Genomic DNA, 27,759 nt, shown 5'->3' with positions numbered 1-27,759 from the left:
TATTAACTAATGCTGTAATGCAGGTCTCATTTAACTAGCGTTTAGTGTTCACGAGACCCTCATGTCACATATCACGATACTGAACTCACGATACCATATTATTGCGATCTCCAAGACGTGTTATAACGTTAACAAAACATTTACTGTTGATTAAAATGCTAACTTTGATGTTGCATTGGTGTGTAAATGAATAGGCTTGGACTTGGTGCTGGAAACCCAAAGCACAGGACAATAGAGACACCAGAATAACAATATTCATAATTCTGAAGCTGAAAATACATAATTATTTTAGATTAATATGATTTCACTCTGACTAGATATATTTAAAATAATGTAAGCCACTTTTTACAGGTAACATCAGACATTTGGCATTATCAGGACACACAAATATTCCCCCATTGCATTATTATACATCATATTCAACATTATATATAGTAGTTTAATGTAGTACTGACACTAAAACTCTGTAAACTTACATTTTTCTCACACTGTAATTTTTATTTAGGGTGAACTATACACAATACATGTTGCACTTTTGTATTGCGATTTATTTTTCACTCCTAGTTTTCAGGAAAGCAGTTTTACTTCTTAATTCAAGCTTCTGCTGCGCCTCTAAAAAGGTTTGAGGCGTAAAGGTGTCATCTTATGTTTTTGAAGCAGAAGTATTTCCACCTGGCGGTGTTTGTCTGCGCCGCCGCGTAATTATCACACGCTTGATTGTGTTTGTCTGAGATGAAGATGAAGATCTCCTCAGGCTGGATCTGTGTTCATCGCCCTCATCCGTGTGTGAGAGACATAATGTTTCCAGTCCGAGTCGCTGCTCAAACACGTCTTGCGGTGGCGGAGATACTGGCACATTCTCTCAGGCTCGACGCCTCTGTGTGCGAGGCCTTTAAAGGGGCAGTGTGTAAGATGACAACTAGTGGTCGAAATTAGGGATGCACCGAATGTTCAGCAACTGAAATTATTCGGCCGAAAATAGCAACAAAAAAAGCACTTTCGGTGTTCGGCCGAATAAGTAAAAAGACCGAATAAATGTTACAAAACAATGACGTTTTTGATGACGCGATCAAATAGTAACCAGTGTAGAGTGAGAGGCTGTAAACCACAAAAGTAGGCTTATGTCTAGGACAGTTATTCATTTGTTATGGGTTCATCCACATTTTTTTTGCACTTTTCAATGCACTTTTGTTGTTGTAGTCATACAGAGTTACATTCTTTCAGCAGTCAGTTATAGACCTATAGGCTATTCAAGAAGGGGGGCTTCAAAGATGGGCAATTTTTTTTTTGACTACTTTATTTATTTTAAAGGGACAATGTGTACTTTTTTAGGTATTTTATCATCTAAATCAATATTTCAATATTTCAAATTTTTCAATATTTCAATATTGATCAATCAATATTTTTATTCATGAATACAGTATGTCCTCAATGGTGTACAAATACCTCTGCCAATTATCTGACTTATCCTCATAAACGAAGAATGTATTATCTTTATATACATGGGACGAAGTTTAAGTTTAGACAAGTGTAAAATTTTAAAAGTCAACAAGTGTAAAGTTTTAAAAGTCAACAAGTGTAAAGTTTTAAAAGTCAACAAGCACAAGTGTCAACAAGTGTAAAGTTTTAAAAGTCAACAAGTGTAAAGTTTTAAGTCAACAAGTTTTAAAAGTCAACAAGTGTAAAGTTTTAAGTCAACAAGTTTTAAAAGTCAACAAGTGTAAAGTTTTAAAAGTCAACAAGTGTAAAGTTAAGTCAACAAGTTTTAAAAGTCAACAAGTGTAAAGTTTTAAGTCAACAAGCACAAGTGTCAACAAGTGTAAAGTTTTAAAAGTCAACAAGTGTAAAGTTTTAAAAGTCAACAAGTTTTAAAAGTCAACAAGTGTAAAGTTTTAAGTCAACAAGTTTTAAAAGTCAACAAGTGTAAAGTTAAGTCAACAAGTTTTAAAAGTCAACAAGTGTAAAGTTTTAAAAGTCAACAAGCACAAGTGTCAACAAGTGTAAAGTTTTAAAAGTCAACAAGTGTAAAGTTAAGTCAACAAGTTTTAAAAGTCAACAAGTGTAAAGTTTTAAGTCAACAAGTTTTAAAAGTCAACAAGTGTAAAGTTAAGTCAACAAGTTTTAAAAGTCAACAAGTGTAAAGTTTTAAAAGTCAACAAGCACAAGTGTCAACAAGTGTAAAGTTTAAAAAGTCAACAAGTGTAAAGTTTTAAAAGTCAACAAGTTTTAAAAGTCAACAAGTGTAAAGTTTTAAGTCAACAAGTTTTAAAAGTCAACAAGTTTTAAAAGTCAACAAGTGTAAAGTTAAGTCAACAAGTTTTAAAAGTCAACAAGTGTAAAGTTTTAAAAGTCAACAAGCACAAGTGTCAACAAGTGTAAAGTTTTAAAAGTCAACAAGTTTTAAAAGTCAACAAGTGTAAAGTTTTAAAAGTCAACAAGTGTAAAGTTTTAAAAGTCAACAAGCACAAGTGTCAACAAGTGTAAAGTTTTAAAAGTCAACAAGTTTTAAAAGTCAACAAGTGTAAAGTTTTAAAAGTCAATAAGTGTAAAGTTTTAAAAGTCAACAAGCACAAGTGTCAACAAGTGTAAAGTTTTAAAAGTCAACAAGTTTTAAAAGTCAACAAGTGTAAAGTTTTAAAAGTCAACAAGTGTACAGACTCACCTCTTCACTGGTTTTGGAGATGAAGGCTTGAGCTTATCAAATTCATCCTTCTCTGCAAAGATCACAACGTTTTCTGGAAAGACAGTGATTAAAGATCAGCGACGTTCTCGATCATCTCAGATCAGATCAAGAACATGAAAAGGGCCAAAATATTAGCGTGAGAATTATATTACAAATGTGAAAAGATGAAATATCATGGTGGAAAATAGAGCTGCATGATTTGGGGAAAAATCAAATTGTGATTTTTTTTCCCCCTGATAAAATTAGAGTTTGCAATTAAAAAAAAAAATCTGTTTGTCGAGCTGCTCAATTTGGCCAAAATGTTGTGATAAAATCAACTTCAATATCAATTTGGTTATAAAATAATAATAATAATGTTAATTATGATAATTATAATATTGATAATAATAATAATAATAATGTTACTTATAATAATAATAATAATGTTAATAAAATAATCATAACAACAACAACAACAAAAATGTTAATAATAATAATGTTAATAATAATCTTAATACTGTTAATTATAATATTAATAATGATGTTTATTAAGATGACAATGTTGTTTATAATTATAATACTACTAATAATAATAATGTTCATAATAATACAATAAAAATAATGTTCATAATATTAATAATATTAACAATCATGTTAAAAATATTAATGATGTTAATAATAATAATAATCATTAATATTATTATTATTATTATTATCATCATAATTATTAAAAAATATATAAAAATGATATTACTATTGCAATATTTCACTGTAAAATAAAAAAAGAATATATAATATATCGAACACGTCATTGGATCATGAGCGTGTAAATGAACACAGTGCTTGACTCTGAAAAACACACTGCATATATTTATTTAAATTAAATTAAATTGCAGCCTTAGCAATTTAATAGTTGTATCAAGCCATATCATGAGTCTGGTTTTATTTTGATTAATCATGCAGCCCTAATGAATATCAACATTTAAAAAGGACAAATTCACCATAAACCGGGCTGAAAGTTAAAGATTAAAGCAAAAGAATAGCAGATGAATGAATGTTACTGTATGTCACAACATTAATCCGGTTTCAGACGGGATGAGCGAACACCTCCTGTACAGGCGTTAATCCCCACGCTAATTCCCAACGGATATTCTCGGCTAAGCCACTTATAATAATAATAATAACAGAATACATGTGAGATCGGCTCTGTAATGCGGACGTCCACTTCACAGATGAGCGTTCACGGCAGAAAACACAACATTTATCAGTTTAGTTCCTGTAGTTCACACAGCAGATCTCGGTGCTTTGGATAACAGCGTCTGACAAACCAATACATGCAAATCTAGTTGTTTCTATTCTGATCAGGAACTTTAATGTACATTTTTAAGAATGCATAAAGAATTCATAATTCATGCATAAAACTCCAATAAACATGTTTTAACTGGACTGCGCTGTTTTTAATGTAAAAGGACAATGTTTTTATTCAGAGAAATGTTAAACTGATGGATTTAAGAATGTTTTGTCTTAAAATAGCTATATTTCTTTATTCACACTGGTTTCGTCATTAATATTAATAATAAAAATTGTAAATAATAATAAAGTGCGCTATGTATTTCAACTTATCTTAAGGCCCGTTTACACTGAGAACAATAACTATAAAGATAACGATAACTATTTTAGTCTTCTATTTTCTAAAATATCATTCTGAAAGTGATTCCAGTGATTATTGTTTCTCTGTGCAGTTTTCATAATAGTTGTAGTGTGGACTCTGTTGTTCTTTACCGTTATATTGATTGTCCTGGATGAATGTGAACGGGCCTTTAGAGCGACTGATTGACATTTCTGACATGTAATTTTGAGGGGTTTTCTCCAGGATGAATGTAGAGACGTGTTGGAAACATTCAGTGCCGTCAGCGAGAACGCTACATTCCTGATTATCCCTCTATTATGAGCGCTGGAGGTGTGATGAGCGTTCACCTCGTCCTGTCAGATCCTCTTAAAGGCTCCTGTTCTGCTTTTCTCCGTGTTCATCTTTCTTTAGTGTGTAGTGTTGCAGTTTGAGCATGAAAAAGCTCCAGTTCTTCTCTATATCAGTGTCAGTGTTTCTGAACTCCTGAAACGCCTCCATTGTCGTCTTGAGTTTCTTCTGGGAACGAACACGTCACAATATTCCTCATTTATATAATTCATACGCAGAATAAAGGGGCGGGGCCTGGTTGAGTTAGATTGCAGTGTGTTAAAACCAAGCGCCAATCTTCCGGTCTCTCTTGTGAATCCAACACAGAAGTGACTTAAACTGCAGTTCATCGACTGGCCACTAGAGGCCGGCTGCAGAAGAGAGTCAATCCCATAGAGCCCCATGTTAAAACGCCCAACTTTACAGCAGAAACAAATGTGTTTACAGCCCGGTGCAAAAAGTGGTTTTGGTCTATATAGCTAATTTCGCCCTTCATGGCGACTGTGACGGGGTGATTTTTTTTATAACTCACCCGTTTAATTTATATTAAGCCTTAAAGTTCGGCATAATTAAGGGCGTGGCCACTTGAGTGACAGGTGGATTGCCGCTGATGTCACTACTAGACGTTTGTCTGGTGTCTGTTAGCGTCACGTCACCTCAGCTAATCCGCCTTTTTGCCCATTTTCGTTTATCCGGGAGTGACGCGCTGCCAAGATGGCGACGGCTGGCTCCGCCCACTTTAGGCTTCAAAAATGCTCTTCAGAAACCAACGGGTGACGTTACGGACACTACGCCCATTTTTTTTTTACAGTCTATGGTTGAAACTGCCGTTTATGGTAAGGGGCGGGACATCTCAAACACACTCGAAGTGCTCGACCAATCACAACACACTGATCCAGCCGACCAATCAGAGCACAGTGTGCTTTTCAGAAGGAGGGGCTTCATAGAGACAGGAACTAAACAGAGCGTTACTGACAGACTGGGAAGAGAGGAGCCGCAACAATGGAGAATATGAGGAAAATAATCAACATTCAAGCAGGAAATTTTATTTTAGCAGTTTAACGCCTAAAGATGTCGCCCGGAGTGTCAAACGAAGCGTTCTCTCACCTTGAACCTCTTTCTTCTCCTCTTGCTTGTTTGTTTGGGCTTCCACAGTCTTTATTATTTGTCCGGAGCAGCATGCTGGGAAAGAAACGTGTTTGGTTAGCTTCACAACACGCTGTTGTTCATTTAACAACTGGAGCAATAAGAAAGACTTTGAAATATGGCAATGATCAAGTAAATGTAGAGCAGAAAGCCTCAAACTGTGGTCAGAGCTTCCCTGTGGATGAACACACATCATTTATGAGGAGCGTTGACACACACACACACAAACACACACACACACACACACACACACACACAAACACACACACACACACACACACACACACACACACACACACACACACACACACACACACACACACACACACGATGGAATCGAGAAGAGAAACGCACTACTAAATAATGACAGTATTTGTCTCATATTTGATGGTTTGCATCATTGATTATGTTATTTTCATGTTTATTACCATGAAACAGCTTTAAAGCAGAGCAAATGTTGTGAAAGCCAAATTTTACACTGTAATAATGATCATAATTTAAAAGACTGATAATTAGTTAACGGTAAGTTCCCTCACTATTATACTGTATAAAGTGAAAAACTGTATTAGATCTAATGGGACATTTCATGTAATTTTACAGTAAAATATTGTTAAATACTTTCTTCTCATCGGTTATGTACATTAAGGTTTTATTATACATATGTTGTTAAATTAATGTTTATTGCATTATTTTAGTGTTGTGATACTGTGAACTTTGATTCTTCATGTGGTTGTCAGTAGATGTTACAAAGGTAAAAAGTGATTTTAGTAATTTAGTATAATAACATTATTTGAGTTAATGAAATGATTTTTTACAGTGCATTCCCTCTGTACTGGGTAAAGTGTGTGCTGGGTAAACACTGTGTGCTGGGTAAAGTGTGTGCTGGGTAAACTGTGTGCTGGGTAAACACTGTGTGCTGGGTAAAGTGTGTACTGGGTAAGATGTGTACTGGGTAAAGTGTGTACTGGGTAAAGTGTGTGCTGGGTAAAGTGTGTACTGGGTAAAGTGTGTACTGGGTAAAGTGTGTACTGGGTAAAGTGTGTACTGGGTAAACTGTGTGCTGGGTAAACACTGTGTGCTGGGTAAACACTGTATACTGGGTAAACTGTGTGCTGGGTAAACTGAGTACTGGGTAAACTGTGTGCTGGGTAAACTGTGTGCTGGGTAAACTGTGTGCTGGGTAAACTCTGTACTGGGTAAACTGTGTGCTGGGTAAACTGTGTACTGGATAAACTGTGTGCTGGGTAAACTGTGTGCTGGGTAAACACTGTGTGCTGGGTAAACTGTGTACTGGATAAACTGTGTGCTGGGTAAACTGTGTGCTGGGTAAACACTGTGTGCTGGGTAAACTGTGTGCTGGGTAAACACTGTGTGCTGGGTAAACTGTGTGCTGGGTAAACTGAGTACTGGGTAAACTGCGTGCTGGGTAAACTGTGTGCTGGGTAAACTGTGTGCTGGGTAAACTGTGTGCTGGGTAAACTGTGTACTGGGTAAACTGTGTGCTGGGTAAACTGTGTGCTGGGTAAACTGTGTGCTAGGTAAACACTGTGTGCTGGGTAAACTGTGTGCTGGGTAAACACTGTGTACTGGGTAAACTCTGTGCTGGGTAAACACTGTATACTGGGTAAACTGTGTGCTGGGTAAACTGAGTACTGGGTAAACTGTGTACTGGGTAAACTGTGTGCTGGGTAAACTGTGTGCTGGGTAAACTGTGTGCTGGGTAAACACTGTGCTGGGTAAACACTGTATACTGGGTAAACTGTGTGCTGGGTAAACACTGTGTGCTGGGTAAACACTGTGTGCTGGGTAAACTGTGTGCTGGGTAAACTGTGTGCTGGGTAAACTGTGTGCTGGGTAAACTGTGTGCTGGGTAAACTGTGTACTGGGTAAACTCTGTGCTGGGTAAACTGTGTACTGGGTAAACTCTGTACTGGGTAAACTCTGTGCTGGGTAAACTGTGTGCTGGGTAAACTGTGTGCTGGGTAAACTGTGTGCTGGGTAAACTGTGTGCTGGGTAAACACTGTGTGCTGGGTAAACACTGTGTGCTGGGTAAACTGTGTGCTGGGTAAACTGTGTGCTGGGTAAACTGTGTGCTGGGTAAACACTGTGTGCTGGGTAAACACTGTGTGCTGGGTAAACTGTGTGCTGGGTAAACTGTGTGCTGGGTAAACTGTGTGCTGGGTAAACTGTGTACTGGGTAAACTGTGTACTGGATAAACTGTGTGCTGGGTAAACTGTGTACTGGGTAAACTCTGTGCTGGGTAAACTGTGTACTGGGTAAACTGTGTGCTGGGTAAACTGTGTACTGGGTAAACTGTGTGCTGGGTAAACTGTGTGCTGGGTAAACTGTGTGCTGGGTAAACTGTATGATTGTGTTTAGTGATCTAACCTTGTCCGCTGGGTTTGGCCTTCAGGATGTAGAACATAATGATCATCACTATAGCGATGGCCATGATGAAGATGGTGGACATTGCGATGATGAGGGCCGTTGCTAGATGACCTTGTCCTGTTGGATCTGCAACACAGTAAAAGATTCAATGTAGTTCTCAATTAATGTTTATTCTGATATTATTATTAATACTGAATGTTGCAGCTGCTTTATTAAAGGTGCAGTGTGTAATATTTAGGATGATCTGTTGACATGCAATATCATATACAATAACTATGTCTTCAGTGGTGTATAAAGAAATTATTAATGAACCGTTATGTTTTTATTAACTTAGAATGAGCCATTTCTCTCTACACACACCACGATGGTTCATCACTATGTTGTTCTTCGTGCAAAAAGCTGCTAAAGTCAGCGAATAAAACACTGACACAATGATGAACAAGTAACAATAATATTCACAATAACATATTGTTTGACTGAATAATTAAATAAAACTAATTTCTTAATTAATCTTTGTAAAGAAACCCCATTGCTGAACTGGCTACTCTCTGCTGTCTCAGACGACGATATATTTTCCTGTCGGCCATCGTAACTTCTGTTGGGGTGCAATTCGTAACTTGACCACTAGAGGCCGCTAAAAATGACACACTGCACCTTTAAAGCAATTAGGCTGTATGTTACAGTGATTTTAAATCTGCTACATTTATATAAAACAGAACGATCCATGTCATCGGAGATCATGTGATCAGTAATTTCCCAGCATGCCTTCACCTTTCTCCGGCTGCTGGAATACAGTGGTGCTGCTGGACGGCACACTGGGAGCTTGACCCGATGATGGTGGTGTGGATCGCAGGCCTTTAAAACAACAAGAGAGTTACAGGTTCAATAACATCACATAAAGAGTCAGTTGCAGTGGCGCTCCTGATACTGGCTGATCTATAGGTGTAAAAGAAGACACATGCTTTCAAAAGTACCTTTACAGAAATTCATACTGTTACATATATAACGCCTTAGGGCTTTAGCATAGAGACCGATTTAAATGTCGTTCGGTTTTGTTTCTAGTCAGAGATTTAAATGTCGTTCGGTTTTGTTCTGGTCAGAGATTTAAATGTCGTTCGGTTTTGTTCTAGTCAGAGATTTAAATGTCGTTCGGTTTTGTTCTAGTCAGAGATTTAAATGTCGTTCGGTTTTGTTCTAGTCAAAGATTTAAATGTCGTTCGGTTTTGTTCTAGTCAGAGATTTAAATGTCGTTCGGTTTTGTTCTAGTCAGAGATTTAAATGTCGTTCGGTTTTGTTCTAGTCAGAGATTTAAATGTCGCCCGGTTTTGTTCTACTAAGAGATTTAAATGTCGTTCGGTTTTGTTCTACTAAGAGATTTAAATGTCGTTCGGTTTTGTTTCTAGTCAGAGATTTAAATGTCGCCCGGTTTTGTTTCTAGTCAGAGATTTAAATGTCGCCTGGTTTTGTTCTAGTCAGAGATTTAAATGTCGCCCGGTTTTGTTCTAGTCAGAGATTTAAATGTCGTTCGGTTTTGTTCTAGTCAGAGATTTAAATGTCTGGTTTTGTTTCTAGTAAGAGATTTAAATGTCTGGTTTTGTTTCTAGTAAGAGATTTAAATGTCGTTCGGTTTTGTTCTAGTCAGAGATTTAAATGTCGCCCGGTTTTGTTCTAGTCAGAGATTTAAATGTCGTTCGGTTTTGTTCTACTAAGAGATTTAAATGTCGTTCGGTTTTGTTTCTAGTAAGAGATTTAAATGTCGTTCGGTTTTGTTCTAGTAAGAGATTTAAATGTCGTTCGGTTTTGTTCTAGTCAGAGATTTAAATGTCGTTCGGTTTTGTTCTAGTCAGAGATTTAAATGTCGTTCGGTTTTGTTCTAGTAAGAGATTTAAATGTCGTTCGGTTTTGTTTCTAGTCAGAAATTTAAATGTCGTTCGGTTTTGTTCTAGTCAGAGATTTAAATGTCGTTCGGTTTTGTTCTAGTAAGAGATTTAAATGTCGTTCGGTTTTGTTCTAGTAAGAGATTTAAATGTCGTTCGGTTTTGTTCTAGTCAGAGATTTAAATGTCGTTCGGTTTTGTTCTAGTAAGAGATTTAAATGTCGTTCGGTTTTGTTTCTAGTCAGAAATTTAAATGTCGTTCGGTTTTGTTCTAGTCAGAGATTTAAATGTCGTTCGGTTTTGTTCTAGTCAAATGTCGTTCGGTTTTGTTCTAGTCAGAGATTTAAATGTCGTTCGGTTTTGTTCTAGTAAGAGATTTAAATGTCATTCGGTTTTGTTCTAGTAAGAGATTTAAATGTCGTTCGGTTTTGTTCTGGTCAGAGATTTAAATGTCGTTCGGTTTTGTTCTAGTCAGAGATTTAAATGTCGTTCGGTTTTGTTCTAGTAAGAGATTTAAATGTCGTTCGGTTTTGTTCTGGTCAGAGATTTAAATGTCGTTCGGTTTTGTTCTAGTCAGAGATTTAAATGTCGTTCGGTTTTATTCAAGTAAGAGATTTAAATGTCGTTCGGTTTTGTTCTGGTCAGAGATTTAAATGTCGTTCGGTTTTGTTCTAGTCAGAGATTTAAATGTCGTTCGGTTTTGTTCTAGTCAGAGATTTAAATGTCGTTCGGTTTTGTTCTAGTCAGAGATTGAAATGTCGCCCGGTTTTGTTCTAGTCAGAGATTTAAATGTCGTTCGGTTTTGTTCTAGTAAGAGATTTAAATGTCGTTCGGTTTTGTTTCTAGTCAGAAATTTAAATGTCGTTCGGTTTTGTTCTAGTCAGAGATTTAAATGTCGCCCGGTTTTGTTCTAGTCAGAGATTTAAATGTCGTTCGGTTTTGTTCTAGTAAGAGATTTAAATGTCATTCGGTTTTGTTCTAGTAAGAGATTTAAATGTCGTTCGGTTTTGTTCTGGTCAGAGATTTAAATGTCGTTCGGTTTTGTTCTAGTCAGAGATTTAAATGTCGTTCGGTTTTGTTCAAGTAAGAGATTTAAATGTCGTTCGGTTTTGTTCTGGTCAGAGATTTAAATGTCGTTCGGTTTTGTTCTAGTCAGAGATTTAAATGTCGTTCGGTTTTGTTCAAGTAAGAGATTTAAATGTCGTTCGGTTTTGTTCTAGTCAGAGATTTAAATGTCGTTCGGTTTTGTTCTAGTCAGAGATTTAAATGTCGTTCGGTTTTGTTCAAGTAAGAGATTTAAATGTCGTTCGGTTTTGTTCTAGTCAGAGATTTAAATGTCGTTCGGTTTTGTTCTGGTCAGAGATTTAAATGTCGTTCGGTTTTGTTCTGGTCAGAGATTTAAATGTCGTTCGGTTTTGTTCTGGTCAGAGATTTAAATGTCGTTCGGTTTTGTTCTGGTCAGAGATTTAAATGTCATTCGGTTTTGTTCAAGTAAGAGATTTAAATGTCGTTCGGTTTTGTTCTAGTCAGAGATTTAAATGTCGTTCGGTTTTGTTCTAGTAAGAGATTTAAATGTCGTTCGGTTTTGTTCTGGTCAGAGATTTAAATGTCGTTCGGTTTTGTTCTGGTCAGAGATTTAAATGTCGTTCGGTTTTGTTCTAGTCAGAGATTTAAATGTCGTTCGGTTTTGTTCTAGTCAGAGATTGAAATGTCGCCCGGTTTTGTTCTAGTCAGAGATTTAAATGTCGTTCGGTTTTGTTCTAGTAAGAGATTTAAATGTCGTTCGGTTTTGTTTCTAGTCAGAAATTTAAATGTCGTTCGGTTTTGTTCTAGTCAGAGATTTAAATGTCGCCCGGTTTTGTTCTAGTCAGAGATTTAAATGTCGTTCGGTTTTGTTCTAGTAAGAGATTTAAATGTCATTCGGTTTTGTTCTAGTAAGAGATTTAAATGTCGTTCGGTTTTGTTCTGGTCAGAGATTTAAATGTCGTTCGGTTTTGTTCTAGTCAGAGATTTAAATGTCGTTCGGTTTTGTTCAAGTAAGAGATTTAAATGTCGTTCGGTTTTGTTCTGGTCAGAGATTTAAATGTCGTTCGGTTTTGTTCTGGTCAGAGATTTAAATGTCGTTCGGTTTTGTTCTAGTCAGAGATTTAAATGTCGTTCGGTTTTGTTCAAGTAAGAGATTTAAATGTCATTCGGTTTTGTTCTAGTAAGAGATTTAAATGTCGTTCGGTTTTGTTCTGGTCAGAGATTTAAATGTCGTTCGGTTTTGTTCTGGTCAGAGATTTAAATGTCGTTCGGTTTTGTTTCTAGTCAGAGATTTAAATGTCGTTCGGTTTTGTTCTGGTCAGAGATTTAAATGTCGTTCGGTTTTGTTCTAGTCAGAGATTTAAATGTCGTTCGGTTTTGTTCTAGTCAGAGATTTAAATGTCGTTCGGTTTTGTTCTAGTCAAAGATTTAAATGTCGTTCGGTTTTGTTCTAGTAAGAGATTTAAATGTCGTTCGGTTTTGTTTCTAGTCAGAGATTGAAATGTCGCCCGGTTTTGTTTCTAGTCCGAGATTTAAATGTCGTTCGGTTTTGTTCTGGTCAGAGATTTAAATGTCGTTCGGTTTTGTTCTAGTCAGAGATTTAAATGTCGTTCGGTTTTGTTCTAGTCAGAGATTTAAATGTCGTTCGGTTTTGTTCTAGTCAAAGATTTAAATGTCGTTCGGTTTTGTTCTAGTCAGAGATTTAAATGTCGTTCGGTTTTGTTCTAGTCAGAGATTTAAATGTCGTTCGGTTTTGTTCTAGTCAGAGATTTAAATGTCGCCCGGTTTTGTTCTACTAAGAGATTTAAATGTCGTTCGGTTTTGTTCTACTAAGAGATTTAAATGTCGTTCGGTTTTGTTTCTAGTCAGAGATTTAAATGTCGCCCGGTTTTGTTTCTAGTCAGAGATTTAAATGTCGCCTGGTTTTGTTCTAGTCAGAGATTTAAATGTCGCCCGGTTTTGTTCTAGTCAGAGATTTAAATGTCGTTCGGTTTTGTTCTAGTCAGAGATTTAAATGTCTGGTTTTGTTTCTAGTAAGAGATTTAAATGTCTGGTTTTGTTTCTAGTAAGAGATTTAAATGTCGTTCGGTTTTGTTCTAGTCAGAGATTTAAATGTCGCCCGGTTTTGTTCTAGTCAGAGATTTAAATGTCGTTCGGTTTTGTTCTAGTAAGAGATTTAAATGTCGTTCGGTTTTGTTTCTAGTAAGAGATTTAAATGTCGTTCGGTTTTGTTCTAGTAAGAGATTTAAATGTCGTTCGGTTTTGTTCTAGTCAGAGATTTAAATGTCGTTCGGTTTTGTTCTAGTAAGAGATTTAAATGTCGTTCGGTTTTGTTTCTAGTCAGAAATTTAAATGTCGTTCGGTTTTGTTCTAGTCAGAGATTTAAATGTCGTTCGGTTTTGTTCTAGTCAAATGTCGTTCGGTTTTGTTCTAGTCAGAGATTTAAATGTCGTTCGGTTTTGTTCTAGTAAGAGATTTAAATGTCATTCGGTTTTGTTCTAGTAAGAGATTTAAATGTCGTCCGGTTTTGTTCTGGTCAGAGATTTAAATGTCGTTCGGTTTTGTTCTAGTCAGAGATTTAAATGTCGTTCGGTTTTGTTCTAGTAAGAGATTTAAATGTCGTTCGGTTTTGTTCTGGTCAGAGATTTAAATGTCGTTCGGTTTTGTTCTAGTCAGAGATTTAAATGTCGTTCGGTTTTATTCAAGTAAGAGATTTAAATGTCGTTCGGTTTTGTTCTGGTCAGAGATTTAAATGTCGTTCGGTTTTGTTCTAGTCAGAGATTTAAATGTCGTTCGGTTTTGTTCTAGTCAGAGATTTAAATGTCGTTCGGTTTTGTTCTAGTCAGAGATTGAAATGTCGCCCGGTTTTGTTCTAGTCAGAGATTTAAATGTCGTTCGGTTTTGTTCTAGTAAGAGATTTAAATGTCGTTCGGTTTTGTTTCTAGTCAGAAATTTAAATGTCGTTCGGTTTTGTTCTAGTCAGAGATTTAAATGTCGCCCGGTTTTGTTCTAGTCAGAGATTTAAATGTCGTTCGGTTTTGTTCTAGTAAGAGATTTAAATGTCATTCGGTTTTGTTCTAGTAAGAGATTTAAATGTCGTTCGGTTTTGTTCTGGTCAGAGATTTAAATGTCGTTCGGTTTTGTTCTAGTCAGAGATTTAAATGTCGTTCGGTTTTGTTCAAGTAAGAGATTTAAATGTCGTTCGGTTTTGTTCTGGTCAGAGATTTAAATGTCGTTCGGTTTTGTTCTAGTCAGAGATTTAAATGTCGTTCGGTTTTGTTCAAGTAAGAGATTTAAATGTCGTTCGGTTTTGTTCTAGTCAGAGATTTAAATGTCGTTCGGTTTTGTTCTGGTCAGAGATTTAAATGTCGTTCGGTTTTGTTCTGGTCAGAGATTTAAATGTCGTTCGGTTTTGTTCTGGTCAGAGATTTAAATGTCGTTCGGTTTTGTTCTGGTCAGAGATTTAAATGTCGTTCGGTTTTGTTCTGGTCAGAGATTTAAATGTCATTCGGTTTTGTTCAAGTAAGAGATTTAAATGTCGTTCGGTTTTGTTCTAGTCAGAGATTTAAATGTCGTTCGGTTTTGTTCTAGTAAGAGATTTAAATGTCGTTCGGTTTTGTTCTGGTCAGAGATTTAAATGTCGTTCGGTTTTGTTCTGGTCAGAGATTTAAATGTCGTTCGGTTTTGTTCTAGTCAGAGATTTAAATGTCGTTCGGTTTTGTTCTAGTCAGAGATTGAAATGTCGCCCGGTTTTGTTCTAGTCAGAGATTTAAATGTCGTTCGGTTTTGTTCTAGTAAGAGATTTAAATGTCGTTCGGTTTTGTTTCTAGTCAGAAATTTAAATGTCGTTCGGTTTTGTTCTAGTCAGAGATTTAAATGTCGCCCGGTTTTGTTCTAGTCAGAGATTTAAATGTCGTTCGGTTTTGTTCTAGTAAGAGATTTAAATGTCATTCGGTTTTGTTCTAGTAAGAGATTTAAATGTCGTTCGGTTTTGTTCTGGTCAGAGATTTAAATGTCGTTCGGTTTTGTTCTAGTCAGAGATTTAAATGTCGTTCGGTTTTGTTTAAGTAAGAGATTTAAATGTCGTTCGGTTTTGTTCTGGTCAGAGATTTAAATGTCGTTCGGTTTTGTTCTGGTCAGAGATTTAAATGTCGTTCGGTTTTGTTCTAGTCAGAGATTTAAATGTCGTTCGGTTTTGTTCAAGTAAGAGATTTAAATGTCATTCGGTTTTGTTCTAGTAAGAGATTTAAATGTCGTTCGGTTTTGTTCTGGTCAGAGATTTAAATGTCGTTCGGTTTTGTTCTAGTCAGAGATTTAAATGTCGTTCGGTTTTGTTCAAGTAAGAGATTTAAATGTCGTTCGGTTTTGTTCTGGTCAGAGATTTAAATGTCGTTCGGTTTTGTTCTGGTCAGAGATTTAAATGTCGTTCGGTTTTGTTCAAGTAAGAGATTTAAATGTCGTTCGGTTTTGTTCTGATCAGAGATTTAAATGTCGTTCGGTTTTGTTCTAGTCAGAGATTTAAATGTCGTTCGGTTTTGTTCTGGTCAGAGATTTAAATGTCGTTCGGTTTTGTTCAAGTAAGAGATTTAAATCTCGTTCGGTTTTGTTCTAGTCAGAGATTTAAATGTCGTTCGGTTTTGTTCTAGTCAGAGATTTAAATGTCGTTCGGTTTTGTTCTAGTCAGAGATTTACACGTCGTTCGGTTTTGTCCAAGTAAGAGATTTAAATGTCGTTCGGTTTTGTTCTAGTCAGAGATTTAAATGTCGTTCGGTTTTGTTCAAGTAAGAGATTTAAATGTCGTTTGGTTTTGTTCAAGTAAGAGATTTAAATCTCGTTTGGTTTTGTTCTAGTCAGAGATTTAAATGTCGTTCGGTTTTGTTCTAGTCAGAGATTTACACGTCGTACGGTTTTGTTCAAGTAAGAGATTTAAATCTCGTTCGGTTTTGTTCTGGTCAGAGATTTAAATGTCGTTCGGTTTTGTTCTAGTCAGAGATTTAAATGTCGTTCGGTTTTGTTCTAGTCAGAGATTTAAATGTTGTTCGGTTTTGTTCAAGTAAGAGATTTAAATGTCGTTCGGTTTTGTTCAAGTCAGAGATTTACACGTCGCCCATATTTTTTCCTAGTAAGAGATTTGAATGTTGCCTGTTGTTTTTCTTTCTAGTAAGAAATATAGAGTATGGCTTTCATTTCAGTCAGTAAAATCTCTGATTTCAGGCAGAATTACCATAATGTGATGTCATTCTTTACTGTAGTTGAAAATTACTTCATTTTTCTTCTCTTTAAGTGGATGATAGAGTATAATTTGATGCAGCATGGCATTAACTGTATAACAATATGGCACACTAACAGTCTTAATGGGCTCGAACACAAATCTGTCTCTTTAAAAGTGTTTTAATCTACCGGACGAGTGTTTTCAGCTACACGAGTCACTCGAAGTATTGATTTAATTATGACCAGCTGATCTGAAAAGCAAACAGCTCCCACACGAACGGCACAATTTGTCAAAGTTCTCATACGTTTGACGTCTTTGCTTATTTCTGTCTCATTAAGAGTGTCAAACACATTGTAAATGAAATAAACGCCGTAAGGATGGTTCTGAAACCCGATCAGTCATTGGCGGAAAGCTGAGGTCTGACTTATTATTACGTCTCTAGGGCTGTTCATTATAAATCTGATGTCACAGGAGAAACGGCACTCAACAACATCATTAAATAAAGCCCATCTTGTCTTTCTCAATGCACATGATCTGAAGGTTTCAGCTCGATCCCATTATACGTGACCGGCGACTGAAAACAGCGAAACATGCGATGCTAACGGAGACTTCATGCGCTTTTATTAAAATCACATGTTGGCATGTGTGAGGTCCGCTGGTGGACAGAGAAGAGTTTCACTCATGTGAAATGCAAGCAGCAGCAAGTTAATAATCTTTTTATTTCCTCAAAACTCTTAATTATTGGACACAACCTGCGCTGCGGGCGAGCATAATTTGCAGATTACCTGGCGAGTGTGAACATGTCTTCACCCGAGCGACTCTCTGCATAGTTTCAGAGCTTTAAAGGGCCTGTTTGTTACCTTTATTTAATTAAATATCATTCCCACCTACTTAATTTCTGTCACCACACAATATAGAAAACAATTAAAGAGGCAGCAAAAACCCCAGGACCGGCGCAGACGTGTTTCAGATTTACACACTGTGTATGCAAAAAAATTAGTTATCACAACTAAAAATTCAACATTAGAATAAGTAATACGGTGTTTTTTCGACTTATCTTGTCTTTAAATTTGTTGAAATATCCAACTACACTAAAGGTAACTTAATATTTTAAGTCAAGCACAAACACTTCAAGTTGAAAAAAACACATTATTACTTATTCTAACGTTACATTTTAAGTTGTGATAACTAATCGGAGCAAATTTTTTTTTTACAGTGCATGATTTGATATATTACAAATATTGGTAACACTTTACAACAGGCTTCCTTTTCAAAATGAGTTAGTTAACATGAACAACACTTCTACAGCATTTATTAACCTCAGTTAATGTTAATCTCAACGTTCACTAATGCATCTTTAAAAACAAGAGTTAACATTAGTTATAATGCACTGCAATAAATGCTGTTCTTCCTCAGTGTTTCTGTCTTGTTTTCCAGTACAAATATCTAAACATTCTTAAATCAAGATGCATTTACTGGAGAAGCAAAATGACTGAAGATATTAAGATATTAAAAAGAATCAAAATTAAAACAAGAACAAATATCTGCTAATGAGGTCTTAAAAATAAAATTAATTTAAAGGGAAAACAAGATTATTTTTCTTACTCCATTCACAAATATTTGTCTTGTTTTGAGCAAGATTAATCTTGATTAATCTTGAATGTTTAGATATTCATACAGGAAAACAAGATGCTTATTTTTTTTTTTAATTAATTGTAACACTTTACAATAAAGTTTCATTCAGTTTAATTTGCTTTTCCTCCTTTTCTGGAGAAACATCACAGACTTGCAGTGCAACAAGGCCAAAATCTGGTTGAGAACAAACTGCGATTTAAAAAAAAAAAAAGAAATTAGCAAAACAAAACAATAAAAAGCCTGGCTCTCTCTCCGTCGGTGAAACCTGGAGTTAATTTGTTTCCTCTCTTCCGCAAACGATGACATTTTATCCTAAATAAAATCAACCCCCCAAAACCTAGAATGGAAACCAGACGTCATTATTTACAGCACTAATTCAGCAATGAAAAATACTCGCTGCTACTTTCTGTAATGTTTTAGCGGATTAAACGGCCTTAACTCTGCGTGTTTCCCGCCGGTCGCGAACGCTTCTGTCACTGCGCGCCTGCGGTTTGTTCCATGCACTCACTGCTTCAGGTATGCGCTGTTAATCAGTGACTCAACCATGTTATGAACGATCTGCCAAACACTAAACCAAGGCCAAAGGAAGGAAAATAAATCTTAAAAATATTCATGCACCGCAAACGCGCTGGCTGATGGACTCCAGGCGGACTCGTTATTGATGACCTGATATTTGTTTCATTAAAGGATCTCTGGGAACTCTGGTTTCGGGTCGGTTTGGTTTGGGTTTAGTATTTTGTGTGTGGGCCTCGTGCGGCACAGCAAAAAAAAAAAATGCTTTTCTTACTCAGTATTTTTGTCTTGTTTCCAGTCCAAATAGCTGAAAATTCTTACATCAAGATGCATTTAGATGAGCAAAATGACATAAGATATTATGTCTTGTTTTCTGGGGGAAAAAGCTAAATTATCTGCCAATGGGGTCAGATAAATAATCATAATTCAAACAGAAACAATATTATTTTTCTGACCCCATTGGCAGATCATTTTGCTTTTTTTAAGCATCAACTCACTTAATTTTGATTTATTACACTGGAAAACAAGACATAATATCTTATGTAATTTTACTCATCTAGTAAATGCATCTTGATTTAAGAATTTTTAGATATTTGGACTGGAAACAAGACAAAAAAACTAAGTAAGAAAAGCATTTTTTGCAGTGAGGAATGTACGAGTTTATTCTGTGTTTCTGCAAACGGGAGACCGGTGGAGATGCAGTGAGATGATGATGATGATGATGAGGAATAATGAGGAAGGACACTCACACTCTTTGATGTTGCGTGGAGCGTTTTGACAGGAATGACACACCATGCCGTAGATGTTTCGTGGCCTGTTTTCCAGTATGTAGTACCTGACGGAGAAGAGACGTATATGAACAGAGATCAGAACTCGATGAACTGCTGCTCGTTTCTAAAGAAATACAGAATTAGTGTGAGGTTTAAGCAGGACACGCTCATCACTGTAGCACTTTACAATACACAAGAGATAGACAGATAGATAGATATACAGACAGACAGACAGATAGACAGACAGACAGATAGATAGATAGACAGATAGATAGACAGATAGATAGACAGATAGATAGACAGACAGATAGACAGACAGACAGACAGACAGACAGATAGATAGATAGACAGACAGATAGACAGACAGACAGATAGATAGATAGACAGATAGATAGACAGATAGATAGACAGACAGATAGATAGATAGATAGACAGACAGACAGACAGACAGACAGACAGATAGATAGATAGACAGACAGATAGACAGACAGACAGATAGATAGATAGACAGATAGATAGACAGATAGATAGACAGACAGATAGATAGATAGATAGACAGACAGACAGACAGACATACAGATAGATAGATAGATAGATAGATAGATAGATAGATAGATAGATAGATAGATAGATAGATAGATAGATAGATAGATAGACAGATAGATAGACAGACAGACAGACAGACAGACAGACAGACAGACAGATAGACAGATAGATAGATAGACTTACTGATAGAGAATCTGAACATCCAAAACAAATGAATGAGCAGCTTTAACAATACGAGATATTGATATGAGAACAGAGATGTGGACGTCAGTCACAGATACAGAGCCAATCGCTTCACTAAAGAGCATCAATACGATTGACCAGTTTTAATTATGGAATTATGTAGAACATATCAGTTAATAATTAAATGACCTATAAATAAACATCTATTTAAGGATGTGGTTTTCCATTGACTTCCATTATATGGACTAAAAATACAATGGAAGTCAATGGGAACCGAAACTGTTGATTCTGCTGAACATAAAAGAAGAGATTTTGAAGAATGTTGGAAACCAAACAGTTTTCCATTGACTTCCATTGTATTTTTAGTCCATATAATGGAAGTCAACGGGAACATTCTTCAAAATATCTTTTGAGTTCTGCACAAGGTTTGTATGAATATGCCTTAAATATTGAAACCGATAAACGAGAGCGACTAATGAATAGCATCGCACCCGTCTGACCTCACAGCAATACTTCCAATAACTGGAGTTTATTCACATATGCATTTAATATGTAAAGACTAGATGAGTCTGAGAACAAAAACAACACTACTCGTGGAGTTCTCGATTAGATTAATCTGTTCTATTATATGCCGAATGTTTAGTTTTTGTATTTTTGCTTGATGTCTTCTCTGAAGTGAGCCGCGACGCCACTGATGCCCTCAGACTCGAAACGTCAGATACAGACCAGCACACACTCTGATCAAAGCCATCACGCGGGACAATCTCAAAGGAAATGTCCCACTATCAGACTTTACGTCCCAGAAAACAGACCCAGCGAGACTTCCTGAGGCGTCCTACAGAGTCTATTAAACACACTCAATAATGTGCTTCCAAAAAGCTGCACTTTGTATATTTACATTGAAGCCAATTGAAACCAGACCTTCCATTTTAAGTGGCAACAGCAGCGTGAAGCTGTCACATGTGTGTGTGTGTGTGTGTGTGTGTGCGTGTGTGTGTGTGTGTGAACGTGTGTGTGTGTGTGTGAGAGTGTGTGAGTGAGCGTGTGTGTAAATGAGTGTGTGTGTTTGTGAGTGTGTGTGTGTGTGTGTGCATGTGTGTGAGAGTGTGTGAGTGAGCGTGTGTGTAAATGAGTTTGTGTTTGTGTGAGTGAGCGTGTGTGAGAGCGTGTGTATGTGTGTGAGAGCGTGTGTATGTGTGTGAGTGAGCGTGTGTGCGTGTGTGTGTGAGCTTGTGTGTATGTGTGAGTGAATGTGTGTGTGAGTGTGTGAGAGTGTGTCTGAGCGTGTGTGAGCATGTCTGTGAGTGTGTGAGCGTGTGTCTGAGTGTGTGAGAGTGTATCTGAGTGTGTGTGAGTGAGCGAGCGTGTGTGTGAGCGTGTGTCTGAGTGTGTGTGAGTGAGCGAGCGTGTGTGAGCGTGTGTCTGAGTGTGTGTGAGTGAGTGAGCGTGTGTGTGAGCGTGTGTGAGTGAGGGAGCGTGTGTGTGAGCGTGTGAGTGAGTGTGTGTGAGTTAGCGAGCGTGTGTGTGAGCGTGTCTGAGTGTGTGTGAGTGAGCGAGCGTGTGTGTGAGTGAGCGAGCGTGTGTGTGAGCGTGTGAGTGAGCGAGCGTGTGTGTGAGCTTGTGTGTATGTGTGAGTGAATGTGTGAGTGTGTCTGAGCGTGTGTGAGCATGTCTGTGAGTGTGTGAGCGTGTGTCTGAGTGTGTGAGAGTGTATCTGAGTGTGTGTGAGTGAGCGAGCGTGTGTGTGAGCGTGTGTCTGAGTGTGTGAGAGTGTATCTGAGTGTTTGTGAGTGAGCGAGCGTGTGTGTGAGCGTGTGTCTGAGTGTGTGTGAGTGAGCGAGCGTGTGTGAGCGTGTGTGTGAGCGTGTGTGAGTGAGGGAGCGTGTGTGTGAGCGTTTGAGTGAGCGTGTGAGTGAGCGAGCGTGTCTCTGAGTGTGTGTGAGTGAGCGAGCGTGTCTGAGTGTGTGTGAGTGAGCGAGCGTGTGTGAGCGTGTCTGAGTGTGTGTGAGCGAGCGTGTGTGAGCGTGTGTGAGTGAGCGTGTGTCTGAGTGTGTGTGAGTGTCTGTGTGTGAGTGAGTGAGCGAGCGTGTGTGTGTGAGCGTGTGTCTGAGTGTGTGTGAGTGTCTGTGTGTGTGTGTGTGTGTGTGTGTGTGTGTGTGTGAGTGTGTCTGAGTGTGATTTTCAAATACTTTTTTGCTTCACATCAAAGTTTGTAATGTTGAGATTAATTTGGTTCAAGGCTTGTAACGCTTTAACCGAGACTTTTCTCAAATCCCTGTGGAAGAAAAGAATGGAAAACACACTTCCGGAAGCAACGCCACAGAAACAGTCAAACACACTCTACACTCATTATTGTCCTGACCCCGGTAAACACGGCCCGCACTCAGCGTCGCTCTCCAGCGTCCCCGTGGTCAGCACCGTGGCCCGGTACAGCGAGTCGCAGTCCTTGTGTCGCCGGCAGATCTCATACTTCCCTTTGGAGAACTTCCCCGCCGGACACGCCACGCAGGAATACTCCTCGTCCTTCGTGCCGTAACCACAGCTCTGAAACACACACACACACACACACACACCTGATCAAATCAGCAGAAGTCATGCGTGAAGATCTGCAGACCTGATCGGTGTCACTATAGGGGTTTAAAAACATAATAATACTATTTTTTATTTATATAGTGCCTTTCCCAAGCTTCACAATAACAGTAAAGAACAAACAATCAGTTCACACATCGATGACCAATAGACATTTGCCCAGTCCAAGAAACGAGTGATTGCATTTGCGTATCGCATTACAACTGAAATACAAACAGAAACAAAAACACTATTTACAGACACTCAGGGCCAGATTTGCTAAACAGGGCAAATTAGTGTGAGAGGGAAAGTGAAAAGTTCTGCTCAAAGTAAAGATCAGACGCAGCCGGATCATTTCCATAATGACCAACACAATCCACAAGAGCAGCGCATCAGCGTCTGGGTTAAGACGGGCTTTAAAACCTAGTAAATCACCAGCATGATTCACTCCATCCTCTCCTCACATCAACACTGCGTCTGAAAGACAAACTCCTGCAATGATATCAGCCGCAGTAATAACCGCTACAGCGCGAACTCTTCCCTGTGTGTCTTTAGCAGATCCTGACAGCAGTTTTAACCCCAGAAGAGGGTTAGTGCTGGAGCAAGCTGTTAGTAGGCTCAATCTGGCCCTAATGCTCAGTAATATTGATTTGACTGAACCGAGAACAAAACTGAACGGAATAGAGCTGAATGTTCTCAGAACTCTTTCTTTCAAAGTTATGTGAAAAGTTCGTTCAGAGTTATCTGGTCTTTAATAATGTTCTCAAAACGTTCATGGAAGGTTTTATTTAGATGCTTATCATTTTTTTTAAATGTTATTACTTGTTTCGGAATGTTCAAAGAACATTCAAATGTAACATTCCAATAATGTTTGCAAAATGGAATGTTCTATTTTGGAATGTTCGCCTAACCAAGAAAAAATATTTCTAAAACATTTACGTTTTGAACATTCAGAGAACGTTTTTCATAACTTAATATGAACATTAGCAAAATGCTATTAGAACATATTTTTGACACTATGAATCAACACTGATCTGAAATGACAGCTGCTTTACAGCTGAATCGGTCTCATATTTAATGAAGTTTGCATCGTTGATTCTGTTTTTGTCCTGTTTATTACTGAAACAGTTGCTGCGTCCCAATTCGCCTACTGATACTACGCCCTAAAAGTATGTACTCTTTTCGTGAAGAAAAAGTACATACTTTTGAGTGTGTAGCAAAAGAGTAGGCAAGCTTTGGGACACACTACATCGTCATCTTTAACGGACAGCTCTGTCGCGTGCATCCGGTCACCGTAAACTGACCTGTCAATCATCCTATCACCGTAAACTCCCCTGTCAATCATCCGGTCACCGTAAACTGCCCTGTCGATCATCCAATCACCGTAAACTGCCCTGTCAATCATCCGGTCACCGTAAACTGCCCTGTCAATCATCCTATCACCGTAAACTCCCCTGTCAATCATCCGGTCACCGTAAACTGGCTTGTCAATCATCATATCACGATAAACTGCCCTGTCAATCATCCGGTCACCGTAAACTGGCCTGTCAATCATCCGGTCACCGTAAACTGGCCTGTCAATCATCCTATCCCCGTAAACTGACATGTCAATCATCATATCACCGTAAACTGCCCTGTCAATCATCCGGTCAGCGTAAACTGGCTTGTCAATCATCCTATCACCGTAAACTGGCCTGTCAATCATCATATCACCGTAAACTGACATGTCAATCATCCTGTCATCGTAAACTGCCCTGTCAATCATCATATCACCGTAAACTGCCCTGTCAATCATCCGGTCACCGTAAACTGGCTTGTCAATCATCCTATCACCGTAAACTGACATGTCAATCATCCTGTCACCGTAAACTGCCCTGTCAATCATCCTGTCACCGTAAACTGGCTTGTCAATCATCCTATCACCGTAAACTGGCCTGTCAATCATCCGGTCACCGTAAACTGGCCTGTCAATCATCATATCACCGTAAACTGCCCTGTCAATCATCATATCACCGTAAACTGCCCTGTCAATCATCCTATCACCGTAAACTGCCCTGTCAATCATCCGGTCACCGTAAACTGACCTGTCAATCATCCGGTCACCGTAAACTGACCTGTCAACCATCCTGTCACCGTAAACTGCCCTGTCAATCATCCGGTCACCGTAAACTGGCCTGTCAATCATCCGGTCACCGTAAACTGACCTGTCAATCATCCAGTCACCGTAAACTGGCCTGTCAATCATCCGGTCACCGTAAACTGACCTGTCAATCATCCGGTCACCGTAAACTGACCTGTCAATCATCCTGTCACCGTAAACTGCCCTGTCAATCATCCGGTCACCGTAAACTGGCCTGTCAATCATCCGGTCACCGTAAACTGACCTGTCAATCATCCGGTCACCGTAAACTGACCTGTCAATCATCCGGTCACCGTAAACTGGCCTGTCAATCATCCGGTCACCGTAAACTGCCCTGTCAATCATCCGGTCATCGTAAACTGACCTGTCAATCATCCGGTCACCGTAAACTGACCTGTCAATCATCCGGTCACCGTAAACTGGCCTGTCAATCATCCGGTCACCGTAAACTGCCCTGTCAATCATCCGGTCATCGTAAACTGCCCTGTCAATCATCTCGTCACAGTTAAAATCCTCCATTCAATCGAATATAATTTCTTACTATTTCGGAGAGAAATGTTGTCGCACGTTGATCTGCCAGTCGTGGGTCTTTCATGCCGAGACTCTCCTCATGTGTTTGCAATGATGTAATGATGCATTTAAAAGTTAATGGCTGAACGTATTTTTACAAAAGTTCACAATGCTGCAGATGCAATATAATGTGGACAACATTGAATAAATACATTTTCATCAGGTTAGATACTGATAATTAATCACTCAAACCCCTTTATCTAAACCTCTACATAACCGCCGGACTCGCGTGTCCTCCATGTCTGTAGTTGTTTAACACTTTTCACTCGTGTTTGTAGTTCTAACCGAATCCTCGTCCGACGCGCGATGGGTTGTGGGTAATATCAGCCGTTAGAGTGCGCATGGATCTGCACTTCGGATTCTGACCGGATATAGTAGACCATCCGGGTCTCTTTGGGACACTCATTTTAACATACTACCATTTGGGACGCACTAATTCTATTTTCGAATACTATTCAGGACGGATAGTATGCGAATTGGGACGCAGCAAATCTGTATTGTATGAAGCGCTGTAGAAATAAAGCGGACTTGATCTGTGATGCTTTGACTGATGTGACCTTCAGAAAAGAATCATTGCACTTCACTAAAAACCCAGTTGGTTTTAATCAGTGAATATTAGCCAGCTGCGCGAGTTCAGCGCTAAAGACTCGACCTGCCAGAGCTATCCCGCGCCTGTGCCGTTTAACGAGAAACATTCATGACCAAACATCCCACCCGCGAGTGCTCTGACCGCACTCATATTAGATCTGGAGATGTTCTGCTTTACACTGACGGTTCATATCAGCGCATTTCATAATCCAGATCCAAATCCACTCAATCTTGATTCTGATTATTTTGCACATGTTAGAATAATAGTCCAGTGATGGAAAATCACGGAGATGGAAATCTGGGAATGATGATGCAGTGACCAAAACATGTGACACACACACTAAAACTTATATTTGATGATGCTTTTCCTTCAATATATACAGCACAAATATCGAAACATTCTTAAATCAAGATGCATTTACTGGAGAAGCAAAATGACTGAAGATATTAAGTCGGTAACATTTTACAATAAGGTTCATTAGTTCATTGAACAATAATTCTTCAGCATTTATTAATCCTACACTCTAAAAAATGCTGGGTTGTTTCAACCCAAATTTGGGTAGAATATGGACAAACCCAACCGTTGGTTCAAAAATTGTATTTAAAAATGTAACCCAATGGCTGGATTTGTCCATATTTGACCCAAATTTGGGTTGAAACAACCCAGCATTTTTTAGAGTGTAGTTAATATTAATTTCAACATTTACTAATACGTGATTAAAATCAATGGTTGTATTTGATACTGGACTGTGAACTAACATGAACAAACAATGAACAGCTGTATTTTTATTAACTAACATTAACAAATATTAATGAATACTGTAACAAATGTATTGCTCATTGTTAGTTAATGTTAGTTAATACACTAACTAATGTTAACTAATTATTTTAAGGTGTTACCATTAAGTCTTGTTTACTGAAAAATGTATCAAGTTTATGTTTAAAACAAGAACAAAACGAGACAAAAATACTGCAATTTTTGCAACTCTTCCATGTAATATGCTTCAAATCTTTCAATAGTTATTGATTTCTGGTGTCAGGACTCTAAGCGCTTCATCAGAGCGTCTCCTGAGGCCGTTCCAGCTTTCCTATTATTTTCTTGTCATCTCTAAATGTTCTCGTCAGTGTGGAAGCGCTGAGCTCTTAATTAGCGTAATGAGTCGTTTATGCGTCTTTGGTGGGCAGAGGTGAATCTCTTTGTTCTTTTGGCCTCCAGTATCGATTTTTGAAGAGGAAAGCAAAGATAAAAGAGATTGAAATGTTGGTACTCGCATCTGCTCCGGTTTAAACTTATTGAAAAGTTCTTCTCAGTTCTGACATTTACCCCAACATGCATTCGCTCCAGTTTATTGACTTTTGAAAGAACACACACACACACACACACACACAGGGGGAGTAAAACATGGTTTAAAGTCTTTTATCTCCTTCGACTGAATCGAGATCATCTTTGGCCCGAGGGCACGAGCGTTATTGAGTTGTTCAGGAATGCAGTGGCTTTTACTGTTGTAATAGTTTTTAAATGATTCGTTTTTTTCAGTTTCCCGGAAAATATTCGCACCGGGACAAAATTGCATTGTTGAGAGAAGAAAAAAACATTTAAGTGGCATCAGTGTATAAGTGATATTTTATTATTACATTCAGAAATAATGCAAACTACTAAATATTTACAAACATTATAAACACTTTAAACATGTATTTCAGTTCTCACTCCACAAGCAATCCATTGAATTAACTGTAAATCAGTAACACTTTACAATAAGGTTTATTAGTTAACATGATCTAACAATCAACTGTTGTATTTTTATTATCTAACATTAGCAAAGATTAATAAATACTGTAATGAATAAGGAAAAATACATTTGTTAATGTTAGTTAATGCATTTGCTAATGTTAAATAATGAGACTATTGTAAAATGTTACACATAAATGATAGCTTTATTGTATAAGTGTGTGCGCGTCGTGCATGTGTTGCGTGTT

At 37.8% G+C, this 27,759-nt stretch overlaps 1 protein-coding gene across 1 annotated transcript in view; it reads right to left on the bottom strand.

The window, feature by feature from the left end:
• The window catches only part of edar (ectodysplasin A receptor), a 69,220-nt gene that overhangs the window by 13,723 nt on the left and 27,738 nt on the right, over positions 1 to 27,759 (bottom strand). The window contains exons 4-9 of the mRNA XM_056271370.1: positions 22,279 to 22,460; positions 19,167 to 19,252; positions 8,927 to 9,010; positions 8,156 to 8,281; positions 5,727 to 5,801; positions 2,663 to 2,735 (exon numbers count right to left, since the gene is read on the bottom strand). Coding sequence (XP_056127345.1) covers positions 2,663 to 2,735; positions 5,727 to 5,801; positions 8,156 to 8,281; positions 8,927 to 9,010; positions 19,167 to 19,252; positions 22,279 to 22,460 — 626 coding nt within the window. The remainder of the gene's footprint in view (positions 1 to 2,662; positions 2,736 to 5,726; positions 5,802 to 8,155; positions 8,282 to 8,926; positions 9,011 to 19,166; positions 19,253 to 22,278; positions 22,461 to 27,759) is intronic.

This window comes from Rhinichthys klamathensis, unplaced genomic scaffold, assembly GCF_029890125.1.
Source record: "Rhinichthys klamathensis goyatoka isolate OS25496 unplaced genomic scaffold, OSU_Roscu_1.1 h1tg000318l_1, whole genome shotgun sequence".
NCBI lineage: Eukaryota > Metazoa > Chordata > Actinopteri > Cypriniformes > Leuciscidae > Rhinichthys > Rhinichthys klamathensis.
This window is presented reverse-complemented; position numbering and strand designations above follow the sequence as displayed.